This window comes from Erythrolamprus reginae, chromosome 10 (genome assembly GCF_031021105.1).
Source record: "Erythrolamprus reginae isolate rEryReg1 chromosome 10, rEryReg1.hap1, whole genome shotgun sequence".
Classification (NCBI taxonomy): Eukaryota; Metazoa; Chordata; class Lepidosauria; order Squamata; family Dipsadidae; genus Erythrolamprus; species Erythrolamprus reginae.
The window spans coordinates 32,287,675-32,309,417 of record NC_091959.1 but is presented as its reverse complement, the minus strand read 5'-3'; the positions used below and the strand labels follow the sequence as shown (position 1 = coordinate 32,309,417).

The window sequence follows — 21,743 nt, the reverse complement described above, 5'->3', positions numbered from 1 at the left end:
TTAGCCACACACAGATACACTAGCTTGAATTAAAGTTTACTTTGAGAAATAACATATTCAGATAAACAGTCTAAAGTTATACGCATAAGCAGTGTTCCCTCTAATTTTTTTTCGGTGTGGGCGGAAAACTATAGTGTCTGAGCAGCAGTCACTTCAGGACTGGGCGGCATATATATATATAAATATATAAAAAATGTTTTTAGCTGAAATATATATATATATATGTGTGTTTGTGTGTGTGTGTGTGTGTGTGTGTGTATAAAATGTTTTAGCTGAAATATATATATATATATATATATATATATATATATATATATAAAATGTTTTAGCTGAAATATATATATATATATATATTTCCCTTCTATTTTATTGAAATTAATAATAAAACAAAACCAAAATCTATTACTATTAAAACTAAAACAACCAGCAAAAACAAAAACAAAACTATTAATAAATCTATGCTTTAAAATCCACTTAAATAGTTGAGCTAGTTTCAAACTAGATTTTGATTTTCTTTCTCTCTTTCTTGCTCCCATTCTTTTCGATCTGTTTCTGTCTCTTTTCCTCTCTTCCTCCCTCCCTCTCTTTCCCCCTTCTCTTCTTTCTCTCTCCCTCCCTCCCCCCTCCATCCATCTCACTCTTTCCCTCTTTCTCATCCTCCTTTCCTATTTCTCCATCCCTCCCTTTCCTTCTTTCTCTCTTCCTTCCTCTCTTTTTTCTCTCTGTCTTACTCTCTTCTTATTTTTCCTGCCCTGCAACACCACTCACTCGCACAAATATGTTTTTTGGGGCCAGAAGCACAGGGGCTTCCTGGGAAACTTTCCTTTTTCCCTGGGACCCGGAGAAGGCGGCCGTCGGATATGGGGTGAAAAGGCTCGGAGGCAAGAGCCCCGCCATCACCCCGAGCAATTTGCGTAACGAAGTAGACTGCTGAGGCACCGGGCAGTACCCATGGGAAGGTTGGGGGAATTGCGACAGGGCGGCGGCCGAGCTTGGGCAGTGGGGGAACCGCGGTAGGCTGGCGGCTGGTTCTGGGTGGCGGCGGGCGGGCCGCGGCAAGCCGGAGAAGCCGCGGCGGCGCGGGAAGCCGCGGTAGGCTGCCGGCCGGGTCTGGGAGGCCACGGGCGGGCCGCGGCAAGCCAGGGAAGCCGCAGTAAGCTGGCAGCCGGGTCTCGGCAGCGGGCGGCGGGCCACGGCAAGCCAGGAAAGCCGCAGAAGCGCGGGAAGCTGCGGTAGGCTGCCGGCTGGGTCTGGGCGGCCGCGGGCGGGCCGCGGCAAGCCAGGGAAGTCGTGGTAAGCTGGCAGCCGGGTCTCGGCAGCGGCCAGCGGGCCGTGGCAAGCCAGGAAAGCCGCGGGAAGCCAGGAAAGCCGCAGGAAGCCAGGAAAGCCGCGGGAAGCCGGGGAAGCCACGGCGGCGCGGAAAGGCGGCCGGGTCTGGGCGGCGGTGGGCGGGCCGTGGCAAGCCGGGGAAGCCGCGGTAGGCCGGCGGCCTGGCCCAGGGCCCCCGGTCATCACCCCCCACCCTTGTTCCCACCCCCACCCCATGGATGCTTAGAAGGCTTGGCAGCAGACCGCGCCGCCAGACCCAGGGACCCCCAACGGTTTTCTTACCTTACCGGGCCAGCAGCTAAACAACCATTTGGCTGCGAGGGGTGTGTGTACGCGGAGAACGTCTGGGATTTAAGGGGCGGGGAAGAAAGCGGGCCTATAATTGGCCCCTTTCTTTCCCGCCTTTACTTGAAGGAACTGTTGCTGCAAACTGTTGTTTACAGAGCAGCGGCAGTTCCTTTAATTTCAAATTCCGGTGCAGCGATCGGTCCTGTGCGCTGGAATTTGAAATTCCCGGGCTGGGGGTTAAAAACCTCTGCGCTATAGCGCGCTGCGCAGCTTAGAGGGAACTATGCGCATAAGTCAGAATAACAATCCAAATATTACCAAGTACATAGTCTTTCTTACCAGTTGTCTTTGTCGTAATCAGCAAATATACCAAGCCTAAATACATTTTAGCTGTAATACATGACTACAATACAGAGAGATTGCAGAGAAAATGCAGAGCAAACCTAACAGTGTGTAGCGTAGACAAAGAGAGTGGCTCAGAGAAATAAGCTATGAGCTCTAGCTCCCTCTTGTGGCAGTCTTCAACATGTCAGCTAAATAGACATAGCTCAGTTACAACACATACTGTTGGTTCATATATATTGCCAACCCAATCGTTATGGACAGAGTCCTAACAGGGGCTAGAAGGGAGGAGGATATTGCAGGAAAGAGGAGGACGAAGAAGACATTGACGACTGTGGGGTCCTTGGTGCTCTCTTAGCTTGGTGACTTTCTTGCAGATGTTTCATTACCCAACCAGGGAACATCATCAGTGCTTATTGGGGTCATTCTTTGTCAAGTGGACCAATTTTCAGAATCTTCCCCACTTGACCACCTTCAATTTCAAGGAAACTTTGCACGTAAATTCCTTGTGGTATAAAACTGAGGTGTGCAAAATTTTAGGTTAAAATGTAAGGGCCGAGGTGGTGCAGTGGGTAGAGTGCAGTACTGCAGGCCACTAACACTGACTGCTAGATCTGCAGGTCAGCGGTTCAAATTTCAGCACCAGATCAAGGTTGACTCAGCCTTCCATCCTTCCGAGTTGGGTCAAATGAGGACCCGGATTGTTGGGGGCAAGAGGCTGTCTCTGTTTTAAAAAAGGGCTATTGCTAACATGTTGTAAGCCACCCTTAGTTTAAGGAAAAGAGCGGCATAAAAATTGAATAAATAAAATAAATATTGTAAGCTGCCCTGAGTCTAAGGAGAGGGGTGGCATAAAAAAAAATCAACTGAATGAATGAATGAATGAATGAATGAATGAATGAATGAATGAATGAATGAATGAATGATACTATAAGGAATATATGTGCAAAGTTTCATTGAAATTGAAGGTGGTCGAGTGGGGACACCTGGTCCACTTGACAAAGAATGACCCATTGAGCAAGCAATGACCTTATCTTATTTAGATAAGGAAACCACCAAGCTCGGAGCGCATCAAGGGCCCCATCCAAAAAGCTCTCCCCATGTACCCAATAATGGCAGGAGGCAGAAGCACCACACTCCAAGTAGCTCTCTGTGCAAAAGCAACCAACCTTTCCTCCCACAAGTTGCGCTATAAGCAAACCAGAATTTTAAACATACCTTGACGGATGCTAAAGCCAGTGGCTGCACAGCCGGAAGGCAAAGGTGATCCTGCAGGTTTCACCTTTCATCTGCAGGTAATTATCCCGCTTGAGGTCAACCTCCTTTGCAGGGAAATTGATGAGGCTCTTTACACAGCCATTGTTTGCCTGGATTGGGGGAGGGGGGGAAGGGATCCATCTTGGCACCTCCTTCCCTCCAAAAGTAAAGTACCATATTTTTCAGAATATAAGATGCACTTTTTTCCTCCTTAAGAGAGGCTGATAATTTGGGTGTGTCTTATAGCTTTTTTTTCTCCAGCCCTAACTAGCTGCTAAGGAACTTCCAGCTCCTACCTTGCAGGCTCTTTCATTGTTTCTCTCTGTAAATAATGTTTTCCAAGTCCCAAGTCTTTGCAGGGTTTTTTCCATTACTCTACTTGCTCCCAATGTTTATTTCCAGGTGCTAATGATGTTCCCAGCTCTTACTGGCTTGCAAACTCTTTCATTGTTACTCTCTCCAAATAAGGGTTTTTTTAAGCCCTAACCAGGGTATAAAATAATGTGCTGAAGCTGACCAGACTACGGAGGCTAGCCAGATGAATACCTGGTAAGCATTTTCCTTTCCCTATTTTTCTCCCCAAAAACTAAGGTGCGTGTTATCCTCCAAAAATACAGTAATTAAGGACTCAAAACAGCCTTTCCATCCCTGCTGGGCGTCCCTCCAGAAACCCACCCCAACCAACCCTATTTAGCACACTGAAAGTTGCTGTGACCCACAAAAATGCATCCTCGTAATCCTTGACTTATGACCACAATTGAGCTCAAAATCTCAGTTGCTAAGTTGTTGTTTCCTTTCTTCCTCAGTCCAATTTCCTTCCTTCCTTCCTTTCTTTCTCATTCCCATCTCCTTCCTTTCTCTTTCCAAATTCCTTCCAATATCTCTCCCTGCCTGCCTCACTCTTTTCCTTCTTCCTTCTTTTCCTCAACCCCATCTCCTTCTTTCCTCTTTCCAATCTCCCTCCCTCCCTTCATTCATTCAGATCTCACTCCCTCATTCCTTTCCGTGCTTTTTTCCTTGCTCTCATTCCAGTCTCCCTCCCTCCCTCATTCCGAACTCTTTCCCTGCCTCCTTTCCTTCTTTTCTTCCTCATCATTGTTCTGCCAGGCTCTATGGTATGAGTCTCCCAAAAATTCAAGGGTAAAAATTTCAGACACACACACACACTTGAAAATTCAAAAACAAAGTTCTTTATCACAAAATTCAAAAGAAACAAAGCACCCTTTTTGTATTGCAAAGAGCACTCATCCCAAAACAACCTTGTAGGCTATACAATCCCCTTAATCAGTCCTTAAGTGCTTAGCTAGTAGCTGTGAAGAAACGTCACAGCCCTCCTTCTTCCACGAAGTGAGACACACACACTTTGCTCTGCTTTGGTTTCAAAGTCATGAAAAATCAACAAATATAGTCTGGAAACAGCAAGGCACGGTCCTGAAGAAACAACGATCAGATAATCTTCCACAATGGCCAAACCAGCACGCTGCTATTTATATCAGCAGCTCTAATTACTGGAGCCCCACCCAAACACAGGTGGCCTCTCTTATCTCCTGTAATATTCCCTCAATTGGTCTCTTCTATGCATAATTCTGCGCCTGTGTGGGTCTAACACTTCCTCATCCAAATCGACCGAAGATAATGGAGATTGGCTTCCTGGGCTGTGTGCCAAGTCACCCCCACCTTCTTCTTCACTGCACTACCTGACTCTGTCGGCAATAAAACAGGCCTGTGACATGCTGATGTTTCCCCTGCATCCACCTCCACATTGCTTGGGGCAGGAGCTGGGCCAGAGCCAACCACAACAATCATCATCCCCATCTCCTTCCTTTCTCACTCCAATCTCCCTTCCTCCCTTCTTTCGTTCCTCTTTTCCTTCCTCTCATTTCTCAAACACCAAAATATATTTCCTTAACAAGGTGGCTGAGAGCCACAATTGCGGCAAAAGAATGTCTGTTCAATGTCAAAGAGTCTGGATTATCTTCAAGTCCGATAACAAATGTCCAAAAAACCCCAAGGCTGAAGCAAGGAGACTCACCCTTTTTTTTCAATAGCTACAGTCTTTCATAAAACAATTCTCCAAAGGCTGGGTTTCTCTCCAAGGAAGCAAGATGCTGGTTTAGAGAAAGCTCTGGATCTCTTTCTCTTTCTCTGTTAAACCACGAACGATAACTCCTGCAAAGAACACTCCCCCAAACCTCCCCTTTTATGCACGTTGCAGAATTTCCTATTACTCTCAGCTGTGATCAAGATCTCCTCCTGCGTCTGTGCAACTGTTCCTGTCTCCCCCTAATCCTTCACACACGTACATTGAGGATTGGATCATTAATCACCCCCTCCTCATATGGCCCAGACAAGGCCATAGCTGGGGGTTCCACAGGCATTGCAGGGGCCTCCACCTCTATCTCTCCAGAACCTTCAGCTTCCATCTCTCTTTCCCCCTCACTGTCTGAATCCTCCAATAGCCACACAGGTCTCTGATGCTCGGACGGACCCGGCTCCTCTGGCTCAAAGTTCGTTACCAGATGAGATAGCTGTGATCCAACCACAACAACAGGTAAGCCTCGACCTATGACCCACAATACAACCCAACATTCCTGCTGCTAACCAAGGCATTTCTGAAAGTCGAGTTCTGTCCCATTTTGATATTAATCAGACCACTGCAGTTATTACATTACTAACACGATCATTCAGTGAATCAGGTGTTGAGTTTCTTCATTCGAAAGGTCACAAAAAAGGGAACAGGTGATCCCAGGACACAACATCTGTCATAAATATGAGTCAGTTTGCCGAGCGGCCACGGGGAGGAGGTCCCAAAGGTTATAAGCATGAAAAATGATCCCTTGTTTCATGGCCGTTGTAACTTTGAAAATACCGTTGTAAATCGAGATCTATCTATAAGCATGCATGTGGTTAGGTCCCACAGAGTCAGCCTTCTCCAGGTCTGGTCGGTCAGACAATGTCGACTGGCAGGGCCTAGGGGAAGAGCCTTCTCTGTGGTGGCTCCAGCCCCCTGGATCAAACCCCCTCCGGAAATACGTACCGTCCCCTCACTCCTGGTCTTTCATAAAGCTTTGTAAACCTACCTCTGCCGGCGGGCCTGGGGGCCATGAGTGATGGGACTGTCTCCGGACGATGTTGTGAATGAATTGAATGAATGTGCATGACTGTATATGGGGTTTTCTAACACTTTTAGTAATTTTTTATAATTCTTTTTTAAAGTAATTTAGATTCCTTTATATATATTGTTGTATTTATAATGCTGTAAGCCACCCTGAGTCGTCTCGAGAAGGGCAGCATAGAAATGTAATAAATGAATGAATGGAATGGATGGATGGATGGATGGATGGAAGCTTTCCTGAATCCTCCAAAGTGTAAAAACCAGCACAACGGCAAACCGGAAGTGCGTTTTTCCAAACTTCCAGGCTGTCCATTGGGGGATTTTTTTCAGGTAACAGGCTTCCGTGAGGCCCGTGCGTGTGTTCGGGGATGAGGGAGGTGTTTGCACATGCTCGGGGGCAGCATGGTATGTGTGCACGCATTTGTTAGGGGGGAAGGGGTGTGGGCACATGCACGCATGCAAGCACACCCACACCTTTTCGGCACGCGAACCAAAAAAGGCTTGCCATCACTGCTGTAGGGTTTCCTGCCCTAAGCAGGGGGTTGGACTAGAAGACCTCTAGGGTTCCCTTCCAGCCCTCTCATTCTATGTCCTCAATGCAAACGCTGCTTGTTTCTTCATCACCGCAAACACACCTGAGAGCCTCCTGAGATCTGGACAAAACCTATTCCAATGGTACAGGGCCCCTGCTTGCATGGGATGGGGGGCGGCTGGACTAGAGGTCCCTTCCAACTCTCCGGAGAGGGACTGACTGTGCCTCTGAAAACTGGCAAACCTGCCTTTTTAATGGCCTCTTTCGCGCCTTCCCTTTATTTCTCTTCACACAGCAGAAGTGCAGGAAGAGGGAAGGGGAGCTGCAGAAAAGATGCGGCAACGGCTGTCCTCACATGAACTCAGCGGTGGCTGAGAGAGAGAGAGGGAGAGAGACTACGAGCAGCGGAGAGGAAAAACTGGGAGGGGTGGGGGAAAGAGGGAGAAAGAAGAGAGAGAAAGAAACAGATACAGAGATAGGAGAGGAGAGAAAGAGAGAAAGAGGAGAGACAGACACACACACACACAGAGGGAAAGGGATAGAGAGGAGAGAGACATACACACAAAGACAGAAGGACAGAGAAAGAAAGAGAGAGAGAGAGAGAGAGATGGTGAGAATGAGAGAGAGGAAAGAGAAGAAAGAGAAAGAAACAGACAGAGATAGGATAGGGGGGGAGAGAAAGAGAAGAGAGAAAGAGAAGAGAAAGAGAATTTTTTTTTAGATTTAGATTTAATTGGATTTATATGCCGCCCCTCTCCAGGAAACAGACACAGACAGGAGAGAAAGAGAGAGAAACACAGACAGAGGAGAATGAGAAAGAGAAAAGAGAAAAGAGAGAAAGAGAGAGAGAGAAAACAGGGACAGACAGAGGAAACAAGAGAAACAGAGAGAGAGAGAGAGAGAGACAGAGGCAGGCAGACAGACAGAAAGAGAGAGACAGGGAGAGAGAAAGACGGGGAGAGACAGTCAAAGAGACAGACAGACAGACAGACAGACAGAGACAGAGGAAGAGAGAGAGAGAGAGTGGGAGAGAGAGGGGAGGGGGGAGAAGTAGCAGGGGAAGGATGAGGTCAACTCCCAAAAAGGAAGCTGACAGGCGTTCGCTGCGAGGCAAGCGAGGGAGGCCAGGAACAACTGCAGTGCTTCGGGGACAAATGAAAAATAACCCGCTGGTCTTTGCCAGATTCGTTTTGCAATGCTGGAGAGTGCACGTTCAGAAGGGACCTTGGAGGTCTTCTAGTCCACCCCTCCTGCTCAAGCAGGAGACTCTACACCCATGAAGGCAAACCTATGGCACATGTGCCACAGGTGGCATGCGGAGCCATAGGGGAGGGCACGCGAGACTTTTCTATGTTTCAGCGCCAGCGTCCATGCGCGCACTGCCCAGCTGCTTTTCAGCTCTTGGGAAGGCCATTTCATCCACCAGGCGCTTCCTTGAAGTCCCAGAAGCAAAGAAATCCCCCAATGGACAAACCGGAAGTTTGGAAAAACACACTTCCGGTTTGCCAGTTTAGGCATTTTTTCCCAGTGGTGGGTTCATACCGGTGTGGTTTGGAGAGTCAATAATTTTTGGTGTCCCCCCCCCCCAGGCATCTCCGCTTGTAAGAAGTACTCAGCTGTACTTCGGACGAAGAATGAAGGTCAGCATTAAGATGAGGGGAGGACCGGGGGGGCTTCTTCTGACACGGAGATGACAAAAAAATAATTCCCCAAGATCAGTCCGATATGGCTCTCTGGTATAATTTTCTCCACCATAAAATAAAACAATGTGCAGTGGTACCTCTACCTAAGAACACCTCTACTTAAGAACTTTTCTAGATAAGAACCGGGTATTCAAGATTTTTTTTAAAGAACCATTTTCTACTTCAGAACCCAAGCCCGGAAAAATTTCCCAGAAAATTTGAGAGCAGCACGAAGGCCCGGCCAGTTTCCTGACATTCCCCCTTTAATCCCGGCCATCTCGGGCTTTTCTGGGCTGCCAGAAGAGCCTTTTGGTGGCACTTAAGGAGGCTTTGGCAGTACAGAGTGAATGGAGCATTTTCCTTTCTCTGGGCGTTTGGACAGGGAATAAACCTCGGCCAGCGCCCAGAGAAAAGAAATGCTCCCTTTGCTCTGGGCAGCCGAGGAGTCACCTCAGCAAAGGAAAGGCACCAGTTACAAAGCGAGGGAGCGAGAGGAGAGGGGAGCCCTTCAGCATGGGAAGGAAGAGGAAGCAGGTAGCAGCAGCAGCAGCCAGTGTATGGGAGGCAGTGTATGGGAGGCAGCCTCACACCGGATGTATGGGAGGTGCATGCTCCTCCTCGCTGCCCGAGTCCCTCCTTTTTTTTTTAAGCCTTAAAGTTTTGGATTTTATTTTATTCCCCTCACCTCACCTTCTTCCTTCGGCAGCGATTGTCCTCCTCTTCCTCTTCCTCCTCCTCCTCCCACCCATATTCCAATCTTTTATTTCTTTCCTAATGGGTTTGCACACATTATTTGCTTTTACATTGATTCCTATGGGAAAAAGTACTTCTACTTAAGAACATTTCTACTTAAGAACCTGGTCACAGAACGAATTAAGTTCTTAAGTAGAGGTACCACAACACAACAGCAATGCTTTAAAATCAATCATATATAAACTTTTCTTTTCGTATTACTCACTCAATGGAGGCTCTTATCTCTCCTCATCTAAAAATTTGTATTAATTTTATACAACATTGTCTATTCTTAAGTCTAAATAAAAATTCTTTTTCTCCATCTTACCATAAAAAGCTACCTTACATCATTGCAAACCTTAATAAAATCTCTTTTATCTAAATTTTAATATCGTATCATATAGCTAATAAAAAATTCAATATATATCTCTTTAATAAAAGAAATTATTCATACTATATCACAAAGTTCATAAAATAAAGTTCTATATGTTTAAAGTCTAAACAATGAGTAAATGTTGTGTTATATCATTATATAGTGCTACCACCATTTCTCATCTTCGCCATCTGGCTTCCAAAATTTAAATCAAATTCTCACATTTCAGTTTTTCCCAAAATTAACCAATTACTAATACATGTACATACATATCTCTTAGTTTTCTATATGATGTGGCTCTCTGAACCACATTGTATGAACCCACCACTGCGTACCAGGCTTCAGAAAGGCCAGTGCGCCATGCGCGGGAGGCAGCACAGGGGGGAGCGCATATGGGGGGGAGAACTGAGGGGTGTGGGCACATGCACGCATGCTAGCACATCCACATACACACTCCTTTTGGCACACAAACCAAAAAAGGTTCACCATCACTGCCCCACACCATTTCAGGCAGATGAGTATCCAATTCCTTCTTATAAACCTCCAAGTTTCACCAGTTAATTGTTCCGTCAGGAAATTTCTCCTTAGAGTAGCATTTCTCAAATAGTGGGGCGGCCCCCCTGGGGAGGCATGAAGCAATGCCAGGGGGAGCACATGACCTGGAGGAATGTGCAGTTTTTTGCCGCAGGGGGTAGGGGGGTTTTCGCACCGAACAAAAGCACGCAGCATAGAGCAGGAGATATGAAGTGCATACACCAAACCCTTAAGAGACCCCATGGAAAAATATTTAACAGGGATGAAAAGAAAGGAGGAGAGAGACGGAGATCATGAGACAAACGTAAGTCTCCCGAAAGCGAAGACAAGGAAATATGACGAAGCATATGTAGCACGTGACTTCACTGTGACTACGGTGGGAGACAAGGAAAGACCGGTATGTTTGCTATGTCTAAAAATGTTGGCAGTGGACAGCATGAAGCCAAATAAATTACCTGGTCATTTGCATTTTTTTGGAGGGTCGTTGAAGCACTTGGAGGTTTATCTGTCTTCAGGGTCACCTGAGTGGTGCAAATGCCTCCTGTAGTCTGCAAAACTTTTTCCTGTGGAAATCTTTTCCTCTTCCCACACCATAAAGGAACTACAGGAACATCTGCCCTACACAGGACACAGACAAACCTCCAAGTAGCCACAACGACCCTCCAAAAGGATGCAAATGACCAGCTGTCTAGAAGGAGTATAAATCTTTCCATTCTCCACCATCCAGTCAGAGCTGAAGAAGTTTCTTCAGAAAGTCCAGTTGCCTCCTGAAAAAAAGCACCTTTGGGTCAACCAGAACCTGGATGAGGGAGAATCTCTACAGACTTTTTAGCTAAAGAATTTGGGATGAACACCCTTCGAATGGTGTGGAATGGATTTCCAAAGGGAAAAAATTGTGGACTACAGGAACCATGAGCACTATTCTGATAACCCTAAAGACACAAGATAAACCTCCAAGTCGCTTCAATGACCCTCTAAAAGGATGCAAGTGACCAGCTGTCTGCAAGGAATATAAATCCTTCCCTTCCCCACCATCCACGTCAGAACTGAAGAAGCTTCTGCGAAACGCCTTCAAAAGAAGAAAAGGCAAGAAAGTCCAGTTGCCTCTTGAAAAAAGCACCTGTGGGACAAACAGGACCTGGATGACTGAGAATCCTGACAGACTTTTAGTTATGCAATTTGGGATGAGCACCCTGTAAATGGCGTGGGAGGAGGAATGGATTTGCAGAGGAAAAAAATTGAAGACCACAGGAGCCATTTGCACTACTCAGTTTGCACTACTTAATAATGCAATAATTTCTTTAAGGACACAGGCAAACCTCCAAGTGGCCTTACATATATTAACAGCAATAAGAATAGTAATGGCACAATACCGGAAAGAAAGTGAAGTACCAAGCGATAAAATTTTCATTAGAAAAATATTAGAGTGTGCGGAACTGGATAAGTTAACATATGTATTAAATAATAAAGAAGATGCAGATTTTTATGAAAGTTGGAATATGTTTTGCAATTGGATAGAGGGAAAAAAGAATAAAGAAGAAAAAAACCCAGAAGAACTAAGGAGAATGTAAAGTGTGTATAGTGATAGAGATAAGGATAGTTATAGATATAGAAAAGAATAAACGTGATAGGATAAGTAAGGAGAGTATAATGAAGACAGAGCAAGACTAGAGTTACTATATATATCTAAATGTGATATTAATGGTAGATTAGATTGAAAACGGAAAACTGTAGAAGAAATCGATCCATTCATCCATCCATCCATCCTTTGTCCATTCATCCATCCATCCACCCTCCATCCATCCACCCACTTCCCCATTCATCCATCTATGCCTCCATCCATCCATCTTTCCATCCATCTCTTCCTCTCTCTACCCACCTACCCACATCAATCCATTCATCCATCCTTCCATCCATCCCTCCATTCATCCACATCTTCCTCCCTCTACCCACCCACTCCCTTCCTCTTCTCCCGAGATGTAGCTGGCTGCACCCTCAAGCTTCAACCAATAGGAGTCCCCGCTTTCCAAACCATAACCTGGGTTCAAAAGCAAAGCTTACCCGATTCTCATCATAGATGATCTGGACCAGGCTACGGTGCTTTGACTCCAGGGGCGGTGGAGAAATTGACTTCTCAGGCTCCAGTGGTTTGGCTGCTTCTTCCTCCAGCTGTTGCTGTAGAAGCAGCAATAAAAAGGAATAAAAAATGAGGCAGGGGGCGCTCTTTGGAAAAAAAACCCTCGAACCGCACTCCCTCGAACAGGGGTCTCCAACCCTGGCCAACTTTACAATGTGTGGGCTTCAACTACCAGAAGGATGGATGGAGGGTGGATGGATGGATGGATGAATGGAGGAAGAGATGGATGGATGAATGGATGGATGGATGTGAGTGAGTGAATAGGTAGAGAGAGAAAGGGATGGATGGATGGATGGATGGATGGATGGATGGATGGATGGATGGATGGATGGATGGATGGAAGGAGGGTAGGATGGATGGATGGACGGATACATGAATGGAGGCATGGATGGAGGCATGGGGGATGGGTGGGTGTGAATTGGTGGGTAGAGAGAGGAAAGGAAGGAAGGATGGGTGGAGGGAGGGAGGGATGAATGAATGCAGGGATGGATGGATGGATACAGGAATGGAGGCATGGATTCTGGGAGTTGAAGTCCACATGTTGTAAAGTTGCAAACCCCCTAGTCCCCTCCCTACAAAATGCCACCCAGGCCATCTTCGACTTACAACCGGTCACTTCACGATGGTTTCAAAGTGACACGAAGCAATTCGCAACCCATCCAAGTTACACACCAAGTTTCACACACACACCCTCTGCAGCCACAAGATTGCCATTTAGCCACTTTGGCCCTGCTATACTGAGCTTACACGGTCCTGCGATTGTGATTTGAAAACTGGCTTACTCGCTGGCTTACTTAGAAACATAGAAGTCTGATGGCACAAAAAGACCTCATGATCCACCTAGTCTGCCCTTATACTATTTTCTGTATTTTATCTTAGGATGGATATATGTTTATCCCAGGCATGTTTAAATTCAGTTACTGTGGATTTATCTACCATGTCTGCTGGAAGTTTGTTCCAAGGATCTACTACTCTTTCAGTAAAATAATATTAAGCAGAGTTCTCAATCTGGAAAGGGTTCATTTAATGATCGCGAAAATTCACGCTGTCACCACAGACAAAATGCTCGTAAAACCAAGAGCCAGTCGTGTGATCCCTTGTTTAGCCACCAAAATTCTGATCCAAACATTAGTTGAGGACTACCTGTCTAAATGCATCTGGACACAGCTGTCATTCAGCCCAGTCCTTGGAAAATCTCTCTCGGTTTCGTTAATGTTTTCTGGCTGATGCTCCCAAATCTCTCAAAATGTGCCTCATCCCCCTGTCACTCTTGGACAAAGGAAGCGATCTAGTCCCATTTAGAACCCGATCAAAATGGATTCGTGCCTCTGGCTGACTCCATTGAAATTTGGATTTTAAAAAGTCTCAACAGATTTCCGTAACGTCGGTTTTGGGGGGGGTAGGAGGTGGGGAGGAAGAATCTCGTTACCTGTTTTTTTCTCAACTTGGAGATCTGCTGTTCCACCATAGTGATCTCTCGGTCCACGCGGTCCATGTTCTGGATCAGTTCTTCCTTTGAGAGCCGGGATGGGAGGAGATCCAGTTCCGAATCAGGATGGGTGGAGGTGATGGGAGAAACTGGCTCCAGTTTGCCGGCGATGCCTCGATCCTGCAGACCGGGGGGAAAAGGGAACGGATGTTCATGAGAAGAAAGCTCTTTCTAGAGATACTCTAGAAAAGTGCAGAAGAGAACAACCAGAATGATAAAGGGACTAGAAACTAAAACACAGGAGGAAAGGTTGCAGGAACTGGGCATGGATAGTCTAGAAAAGGGGAGGGGGGGACATGATACCAGTCTACAAATACTTGAGGGGCTGCCACAGGGAGGAGGGGGTCACATTATTTTCCAAAGCACCGGAGAGCCAGACAAGGAGCAACGGTTGGAAGCTGTCCAAGGAGAGATTCAAACTGGAAATAAGGAGGAAGTTTTGACGGTCAGAGCGATCAACCAGTGAAACGGCCTGCCAGTGGAGGTTGTGAACACTCCAACACTAGTGACCTTCAAGAAAAGACTGGACTGCTATTGGACTAGAGTGATGTAGGGTCTCCTGCACCAGCAGGGGGTTGGACTAGATGACTGCAAAATTCCTTTCCAACTCAAACAAACAAATGAACCTCTAGGAAAACTCAAAGGATGACATTTTTGAGACACCCAAACCTTCTGTCTCGTCTGAATGCGGCCAATTTGGGCCTATTGGCTTGGCAACTGCCCTTTGCTCCTCACGCAGACCCTCCTCCTCCTCCTTTCTCTAGATGACTCCGTCTGTAACCTTAAACCAGGCAGAAGCTGCCTGGGCTGTCCCTCAAAAACAGCTGCTTCTCACCAGGAGACCTCATCCAAGTTGGCCATCTCGAGAGACAAGACCTTCATTGTTCCATAATACCAACTGTCACTCCCTCTGTGTCCACTCTCTCCTCCCAACTCAACTTCCTGCCTTTAGACAGCTGGTTCATGGGGGGGAGGTGGGTTGCCTTCTTTGAAGCCACCAGGGACCAAGTCTCTCCATCATCTTGGCAGGCCCCTGAACATCTCAGATGACCTATTCACCACCACCACCACCCTGCCACTCAGCAGAGGATTTAGCTATGGAAGGCTGAGTCAACCTTGAGCCAGTGGTGAGATTTGAACTGCTGAACTACAGCCAGCAGTTAGCTGAAGGAGCCTGCAGTGCTGCACTCTAACCACTGCGCTACCCCGGCTCTATGACCTATTCACCACCACCACCACCCCGCCACTCGCCCCCAACAGCAGAGGATTTTAGCTATCTCAACTTCTGCAAAAATTCAAGCATGACCAACTTCCAACTCAGACAAACCATCAAATAGTAAACGACAGCATTATCCAGGAACCACCAAGAATAGCAACTGCAATAGCATTTAGACTTATAAACCGCTTCACAGTGCTTTTACAACCTTCTCTAAGCGATTTACAGAATCGGCCTCTTGCCCCCCAACAATCTGGGTGCTCATTTGACCCACCTTGGAAGGATGGAAGGCTGAGTCAACCTTGAGCCAGTGGTGAGATTTGAACTGCTGAACTACAGCCAGCAATTAGCTGAAGTAGCCTGCAGTGCTGCACTCTAACCACTGTGCTACCCCAGCTCTATGACCTATTCACCACCACCACACCACGCCACTTGCTCCCAACGGCAGAAGATTTTAGCTATCTCAACTTCTGCAAAACTGCAAGATGAACCATCAAACAGTAATTATCCAGGAACCACCAAGAATAGCAAAAGCATTTAGACTTATATACCACTCCATCATGCTTTTACAGCCCTCTCTAAGTGGTTTACAGAATCAGCCTCTTGCCCCCAACAATCTAGGTCCTCATTTGACCCACCTCGGAAGGAGGGAAAGCTGAGTCAACCTTGAACCGGTGGTGAGATTTGAACTGCTGAACTCAGGGTATCCAGGGGGAAAGCATTTTGAAATTCCCTGATATTTCCCTGTAACTTGTGATCTAGTTAAGGCACGGTTGTAGATGACCTCATACCAAACAGCTAAGCCGTGGAGAAATATCGGTAGCTGTGGAAGCAAGTTGTTGCCACAGTTATGCTCATTTTTGCTAGACCCTGCCAGGCAGCGCTATCTGTTGTTGTTTTTTTACATGATTTTTCCGAGACTTTTAAACATTTTAAAAGGTTTTTTCCCTTGATTTATTCCATTTTTTTTCACAAATTCCCCGATAATTCTCTGATATTTCCCGAACTGTCAATTTCCCTGATAATTCCGATATTTCCCGAACTGCCGATTTCCCCGATAATTCTGACATTTCCCGAACCGCCGATTTCCCTGATAATTCCCTGATATTTCCCGAACCATCGATTTCCCTGATAATTCCCTGATTTCCCTGTTTTCCAGGTTTGCTGGACACCCTGTAAACTACAGCTAGCAGTTAGCTGAAGTAGTAGCCTGCAGTGCTGCCCTCTAACCACTGCGCCACCCTGGTTCTATGACCTAATCACCACCACCACCACCCCAACACTCAACCCCAAGGGCAAAGGATTTTAGCTAACTCAACTTCTGCCAAAGTTCAACCGTGACCAACCTCCAACTCAGACCGAGCCATCAAATAGCAAGCGACAGCTTTATCCAGGAGCCATCAAGAAACACTCCCACCAACACAAGACAGGGCAAGACCCTTGTATATACAAACAGAAATCAACCCCCACACCCTTCTAGCACTGAGAATGTTACCTATTAGGTCATGAAATGTCTGCATGAAAACAACCAAGCTCAGAAAGCACCAAGGACCGCATAATTGTCACCCTCCTCCTCCCGTCTCCTTCTCCTTGTCATGGTAGTAATGAATAAATGATGTATGAATGCTTTTTTTAAAATTTAAAATTTTGTATTTTTATTTTATTCTTGTATGCCGCCCTGAGTCTGTCAGGAGATGAGTGCCTATAAGTAATAAATGGTAATAAATGGTTCCAGGTAACATCCAAATTTAAATCAGAGTCCAAGTCAAGTTCCAAATTATTTCCGTAGCCATCCTGGCACCAACACCAGGGAACCTGAATCTGAGCTGAAAGTTCACATCCCTTGCCCCTCCACCCGCAAACTTGTCACGTTGCCCTCTCGGATTGTGCCAGCATGGTCAGTCCTCCTTCCACTCCCCCCCCCGGTGGTGGACACATGATGGCCTTGAACTGCTCAAAAGAATGCCACATCTGCACCCTCATGAAATCACCCCTTCCAAGTTCCCATGAACATCAGGCTTTCTACAAATTTGTCACCAACTTCTCTATCAGCTTGACACTCCTCTTCACAAACCCCACTCCCTTCTAGAACTGATGCTGTTATATAGTTGGGTGATGAAGCGTCTGTAAGAAAAATCTTATTTGGAGTGAGTAGCAATAGAAAAAAGCCTACAAGACAGGAAGATCATTAACGCCTCGTTAGGATTGAAAACAAATTAAAAAAGCTTTGAAAAAGCTAAATCAGAGTATAAGACACACCCAATTTTTAAGCCTCTTTTTATGGAGGGAGCGGGTGTTTTATGCTCCGAAAAATACGGTAGTTGGGTCATGAAACCACCAAGCACAGAGCGCACCAAGGATCCCACAGTCCTCTTCCTCCTCCCTTCTTTCTCCTTCTCCATTCTGCAAACCCCACAGTCCCTTCTAACACTGATGGTGTTACCTAGCTCGGTCATCAATAAAACCACTGACCACTGAGGACCCCTCATTTCAACCCCGAGCTACAAATCATTCTCTTCTATCGATTTAGGACTATAACGGGTGGGGCCCTACTACAGTCGTAATTTGAGGCCTCTTTCCAGCTTACCCGGGAGAATCCCTCTGTTCCCGACTGGCTGAGCAGAGTCGGAGGCCTCAGCAGCGGCTCCTGTAACAGCTCCATTCGAGGCCGCTTGGTCTCAATAAACTCGATTTCCGACGATTTGCTCAGATCAGAGAGATACGAGTGGGACTCGGTCCGAGCATGCAACTCTTGGGATCTGCAGGGAAGTGAAAAGTGAAATGGCTCCAAGCCGGTCGGTTATTGTTGTTTTTCTAAGAAAATTTTAAACCATTTCTCCCAAAACAGTTCGTAAAGCTGTCTTTATTTTTTTTAAAAATGTTATTGATCACACACACAAAAGACAAACTCTCCCCCCCCCAATAACAGTTACTTGGCTTACAGTGTTCCCTCGATTTTCGCGGGGGATGCGTTCCGAGACCACCCGTGAAAGTCGAATTTCCGCGAAGTAGAGATGCGGAAGTAAATACACCATTTTTGGCTATGAACAGTATCACAAGCCTTCCCTTAACACTTTAAACCCCTAAATTACCATTTCCCATTCCCTTAACAACCATTTACTCACCATTATTACTGGTACTCACCATTGAATAAGACACTTAGTGATCCTGATATTTATAAACACAATTATTTAATAATGACGGGTGAATTTTTTGCGATAACAACGCTGATTGTCCGAGATTTCAGCCAATCAGCAATGGCAGATGAAAGTTTGGCGATGACGTATGATGTCATCGGGCGGGAAAAACGATGGTATGGGGGGGGAACCGCGAAGTATTTTTTAATTAATTTTTTTTATTAAAAACGTGGTATAGGCTATTCGTGAAGTTCAGACCCACGAAAATCGAGGGAACACTGTGTTTGCAATAAGTCGTTAAGTACAGCAAAGTTGTTGTACATAAAGCCGTCTCTATAATCCCCCCCTAAAGGGGCAAATTCCAAAGGAGAACTAAGAAAGCAATGAGAAAAGTTTTAAGAAAAAATGCCCTTTATTTTATACTAATCAGAAATGCTGGGTCCGTAAGAAATCCAACATTTATTTATTTATTATTTCGACTTGTAGGCCACCCAGCTCCTCGCACGCTCTGGAAGCAAGCTGTTGCCACAGTTATGCACATTTTTGTTTGACTCTGCCAGGCAGCGCAATTCGTTTTTCTTTAAACATGATTTTCTCTGGCTTTTAAACATTTTAATAGAGTTTGGTTTTTTTCCCGATTTATTCTGTTTTTTTCACGAACTCCCTGATAATTCCGATATTTTCCGAACCGCCAATTTCCCTGACAATTCCCTGATTTCCCTATTTTCCAGGTTTGCTGGACACCCTGGAGAGAAGAAACTTCAAAACTGGGTCATAGGTATCTTTTGGGAGGAAAAGAAATCTGTTGGAACCTCGAACAGGTCTCATCTCTTTATTTAGCCTTACCTTTCATTTCCCGGCTGAAATTCGGATAAGAGGGAGGGTCTGCGACGTTGGGGGTGTAGGAGAGACCCTGGGGGCAGGTGAGAAGGGTATTCTCTGGGATGGTGCTGATATTCCAAGAGACTTACATCCTAAAACAGAAGAATAAACCTCCAAGTTGAAATCATGTATAGGTATAGTCCTCGACTTACAACAGCTCGCTTAGCGTCCGTTTCAAAGTTACAACAGCAAAATTGTATAAGTTAAAGTTTTCAAAGTTAAAACATTCAATATCCATTCAGCCTGGACAAGATGAAACCACTCACCGCCTGCAGGCCTGCCAGAAAAGCCATGTTTTTACTGCCTTTCTGAAGGCCAGGATGGTGGGAATCGTTCGGATCTCAGGGGGGAGTTGATACCACAGAGCCGGAGCCACCACAGAGAAGGCCCTCCCATGGTCCCGCCAATCGGCATTGCTTGGCTGAAGGAATGAGATGACCGACTCTGTGGACCCCAACTGGCCGCTTGGAGCTATGCGGCAGAAGGCAGTCCCATACATAATCTGACCCTAAGCCATGTAGGGCCTTAAAGGTGATAAACTGAATTGTGTCCAGAGACTGATTGGGAGCCAATGTAGCTCATGGAGTGTTGATGTGATGTGGGTGTGCCTAGGGACACCCACAACAGCTTGCGCAGCTGCGTTTTGGATCAGTTGTAGTCTCCGAACACTTTTCAAGGGTAGAGCGCACTGCAATAGTTATTTCTTTTAATATTAGATTTGTGTCTTTTTTTATCATTGTGAGCCGCCCCGAGTCTTCGGAGAGGGGCGGCATACAAATCTAATAAATTATTATTATTATTATTATTATTATTATTATTATTATTATTATTAATAATAATAGTCGAGGCGTGAGGTGACAAGGGCGTGAGTGACTGAATTAGATGGTCCGCGGGATTTAAAATTATGGCCTTGGTGGTCCCTGAGGTCCAAACGGTTGGGGAACCTCTGCTCCATATCACTTAACCTTGATCTTCTACCTTGACTTTTGGGTTCTTCTGGGAAAGCAAAGCCTGTTAGGAAACTTTAATCCCTGGCTACTTATACCCCCAAACTCTTCTCCTTTCGCAGGGCCAGAAGTGGAAACCAAAGGGTTGGGTTTTCTGTAACCTCCTGACGAAGCCTCCACAAAATGAAACTGAAGAGTGATGCAACGAAAGAAGAAACCCACAATGTGAGGAAACATCTACAGTTTAGTGCGTGGGAGAGTCTGGAGAACCTTGAGGTACACTGAAGGCTGTATATGTCTAGATTTTTTTTAAAAAAACCTCAGTAAAAAAGGAGAAGTAAAGAAAACCCCTAGTCAACCCCCTTTTGGGTCAAAGGAGAAACTTCCTCAAAATTAACGGTCATCTTTAGAGACAAAACCACATCAACTGTACCAGAATATTCTCCAGAAGTTGAACATCTTGGTTAAGATTTCCTTCCTGGTTTATTTATTTTTCCTGACACACTTCCTGACAAAAGCTACAAAAAGGCTCACCTTTGCAAAACAACTGAAGCTCCCACTCCACCCCCCCGGTCATGGCTTACTAAGCCCCATATGGGCTGGATTGGCCCAAAGGCCTAGACCAGGTTTTATTTATTTGTTAGTAGCATTTACATGTCACCCTATTTGAAATGGATTCTGGGCAGCTAACAATAATTGCCTGCCAGTCGGTAACATCATTTTGATGGCCAGGATCTCACGAGAATTCACGAGATCCTGGCCCAGGCCTTGTGTGTCAGGCACAGGCCTATGACACAGCCGTGGGCGGGCTGGGCAGGCCCTATAAAAAGGGCTGTGCCTCGTTTCGGCCTCCTTTTTGACCTGGCTGCCGAGGAGCGAGCATTGTTTTGTCGACAGGATCCGGAGAAGGCCAACTCTGTGGGATAATTCATACACTCTCCCAGAGTGATTCTAAATGTATGAAGGTGCCAGCTTGTTCATCTCAAATACTTCCTGTCAGGTCAAAGTCAATATTTTTTGAATTGGAGACTTTGGCCTGCCACAAGTAGAAAAGTACTATGGGAATTGGGGAGGGATGGTTGCATGAGAGTGGAAGATACTAGACATAACAAATTCTTTCCAGATATTCATGGTCATCCTTTGTTCAGCAGCAGCTGGAAGTATGGGGGAGGATCATGGACGTTGAGAAAACCGAAGTGGTCCATGTGATGAACTTGTGGGTGTGGGGATGAGGGATGAACCTTAACATGGTTGGAGAAACATAGAAACATAGAAGACTAACGGCAGAAAAAGACCTCATGGTCCATCTAGTCTGCCCTTTTACTATTTCCTGTATTTTATCTTACAATGGATCTATGTTTATCCCAGGCATGTTTAAATTCAGTTACTGTGGATTTAGCAACCACGTCTGCTGGAAGTTTGTTCCAAGGATCTACTACTCTTTCAGTAAAATAATATTTTCTCATGTTGCTTTTGATCTTTCCGCCAACTAACTTCAGATTGTGTCCCCTTGTTCTTTTGTTCACTTTCCTATTAAAAACACTTCCCTCCTGAACTGTAGGAAAAGTTAGTATCGGGTTGACTACAGTTTGTAATCAACATGGCTCTATTAATACATTTAAGGTCAAGGTTTGGACATTTCTCGGATGTTGGCAAACCGGAAGTACGTTTTAACTCCCAGTTTGTCCATTGTGCTGTTTTTTGCATTCTGGAGCTTCAGGAATCTTCCCTGAACACTCCAGAGTGCAAAA

The 21,743-nt window shown here is 45.7% G+C and overlaps 1 protein-coding gene across 28 annotated transcripts in view; it reads right to left on the bottom strand.

Moving 5' to 3' along the window:
* The window catches only part of NCOR2 (nuclear receptor corepressor 2), a 309,568-nt gene that overhangs the window by 225,515 nt on the left and 62,310 nt on the right, over positions 1-21,743 (bottom strand). For all 28 annotated transcript variants that reach the window (XM_070762126.1, XM_070762127.1, XM_070762128.1 and 25 more), the window contains exons 3-6: positions 19,010-19,137; positions 17,614-17,785; positions 13,751-13,930; positions 12,246-12,359 (exon numbers count right to left, since the gene is read on the bottom strand). In XM_070762126.1, the coding sequence (XP_070618227.1) occupies positions 12,246-12,359; positions 13,751-13,930; positions 17,614-17,785; positions 19,010-19,137 (594 nt within the window). The remainder of the gene's footprint in view (positions 1-12,245; positions 12,360-13,750; positions 13,931-17,613; positions 17,786-19,009; positions 19,138-21,743) is intronic.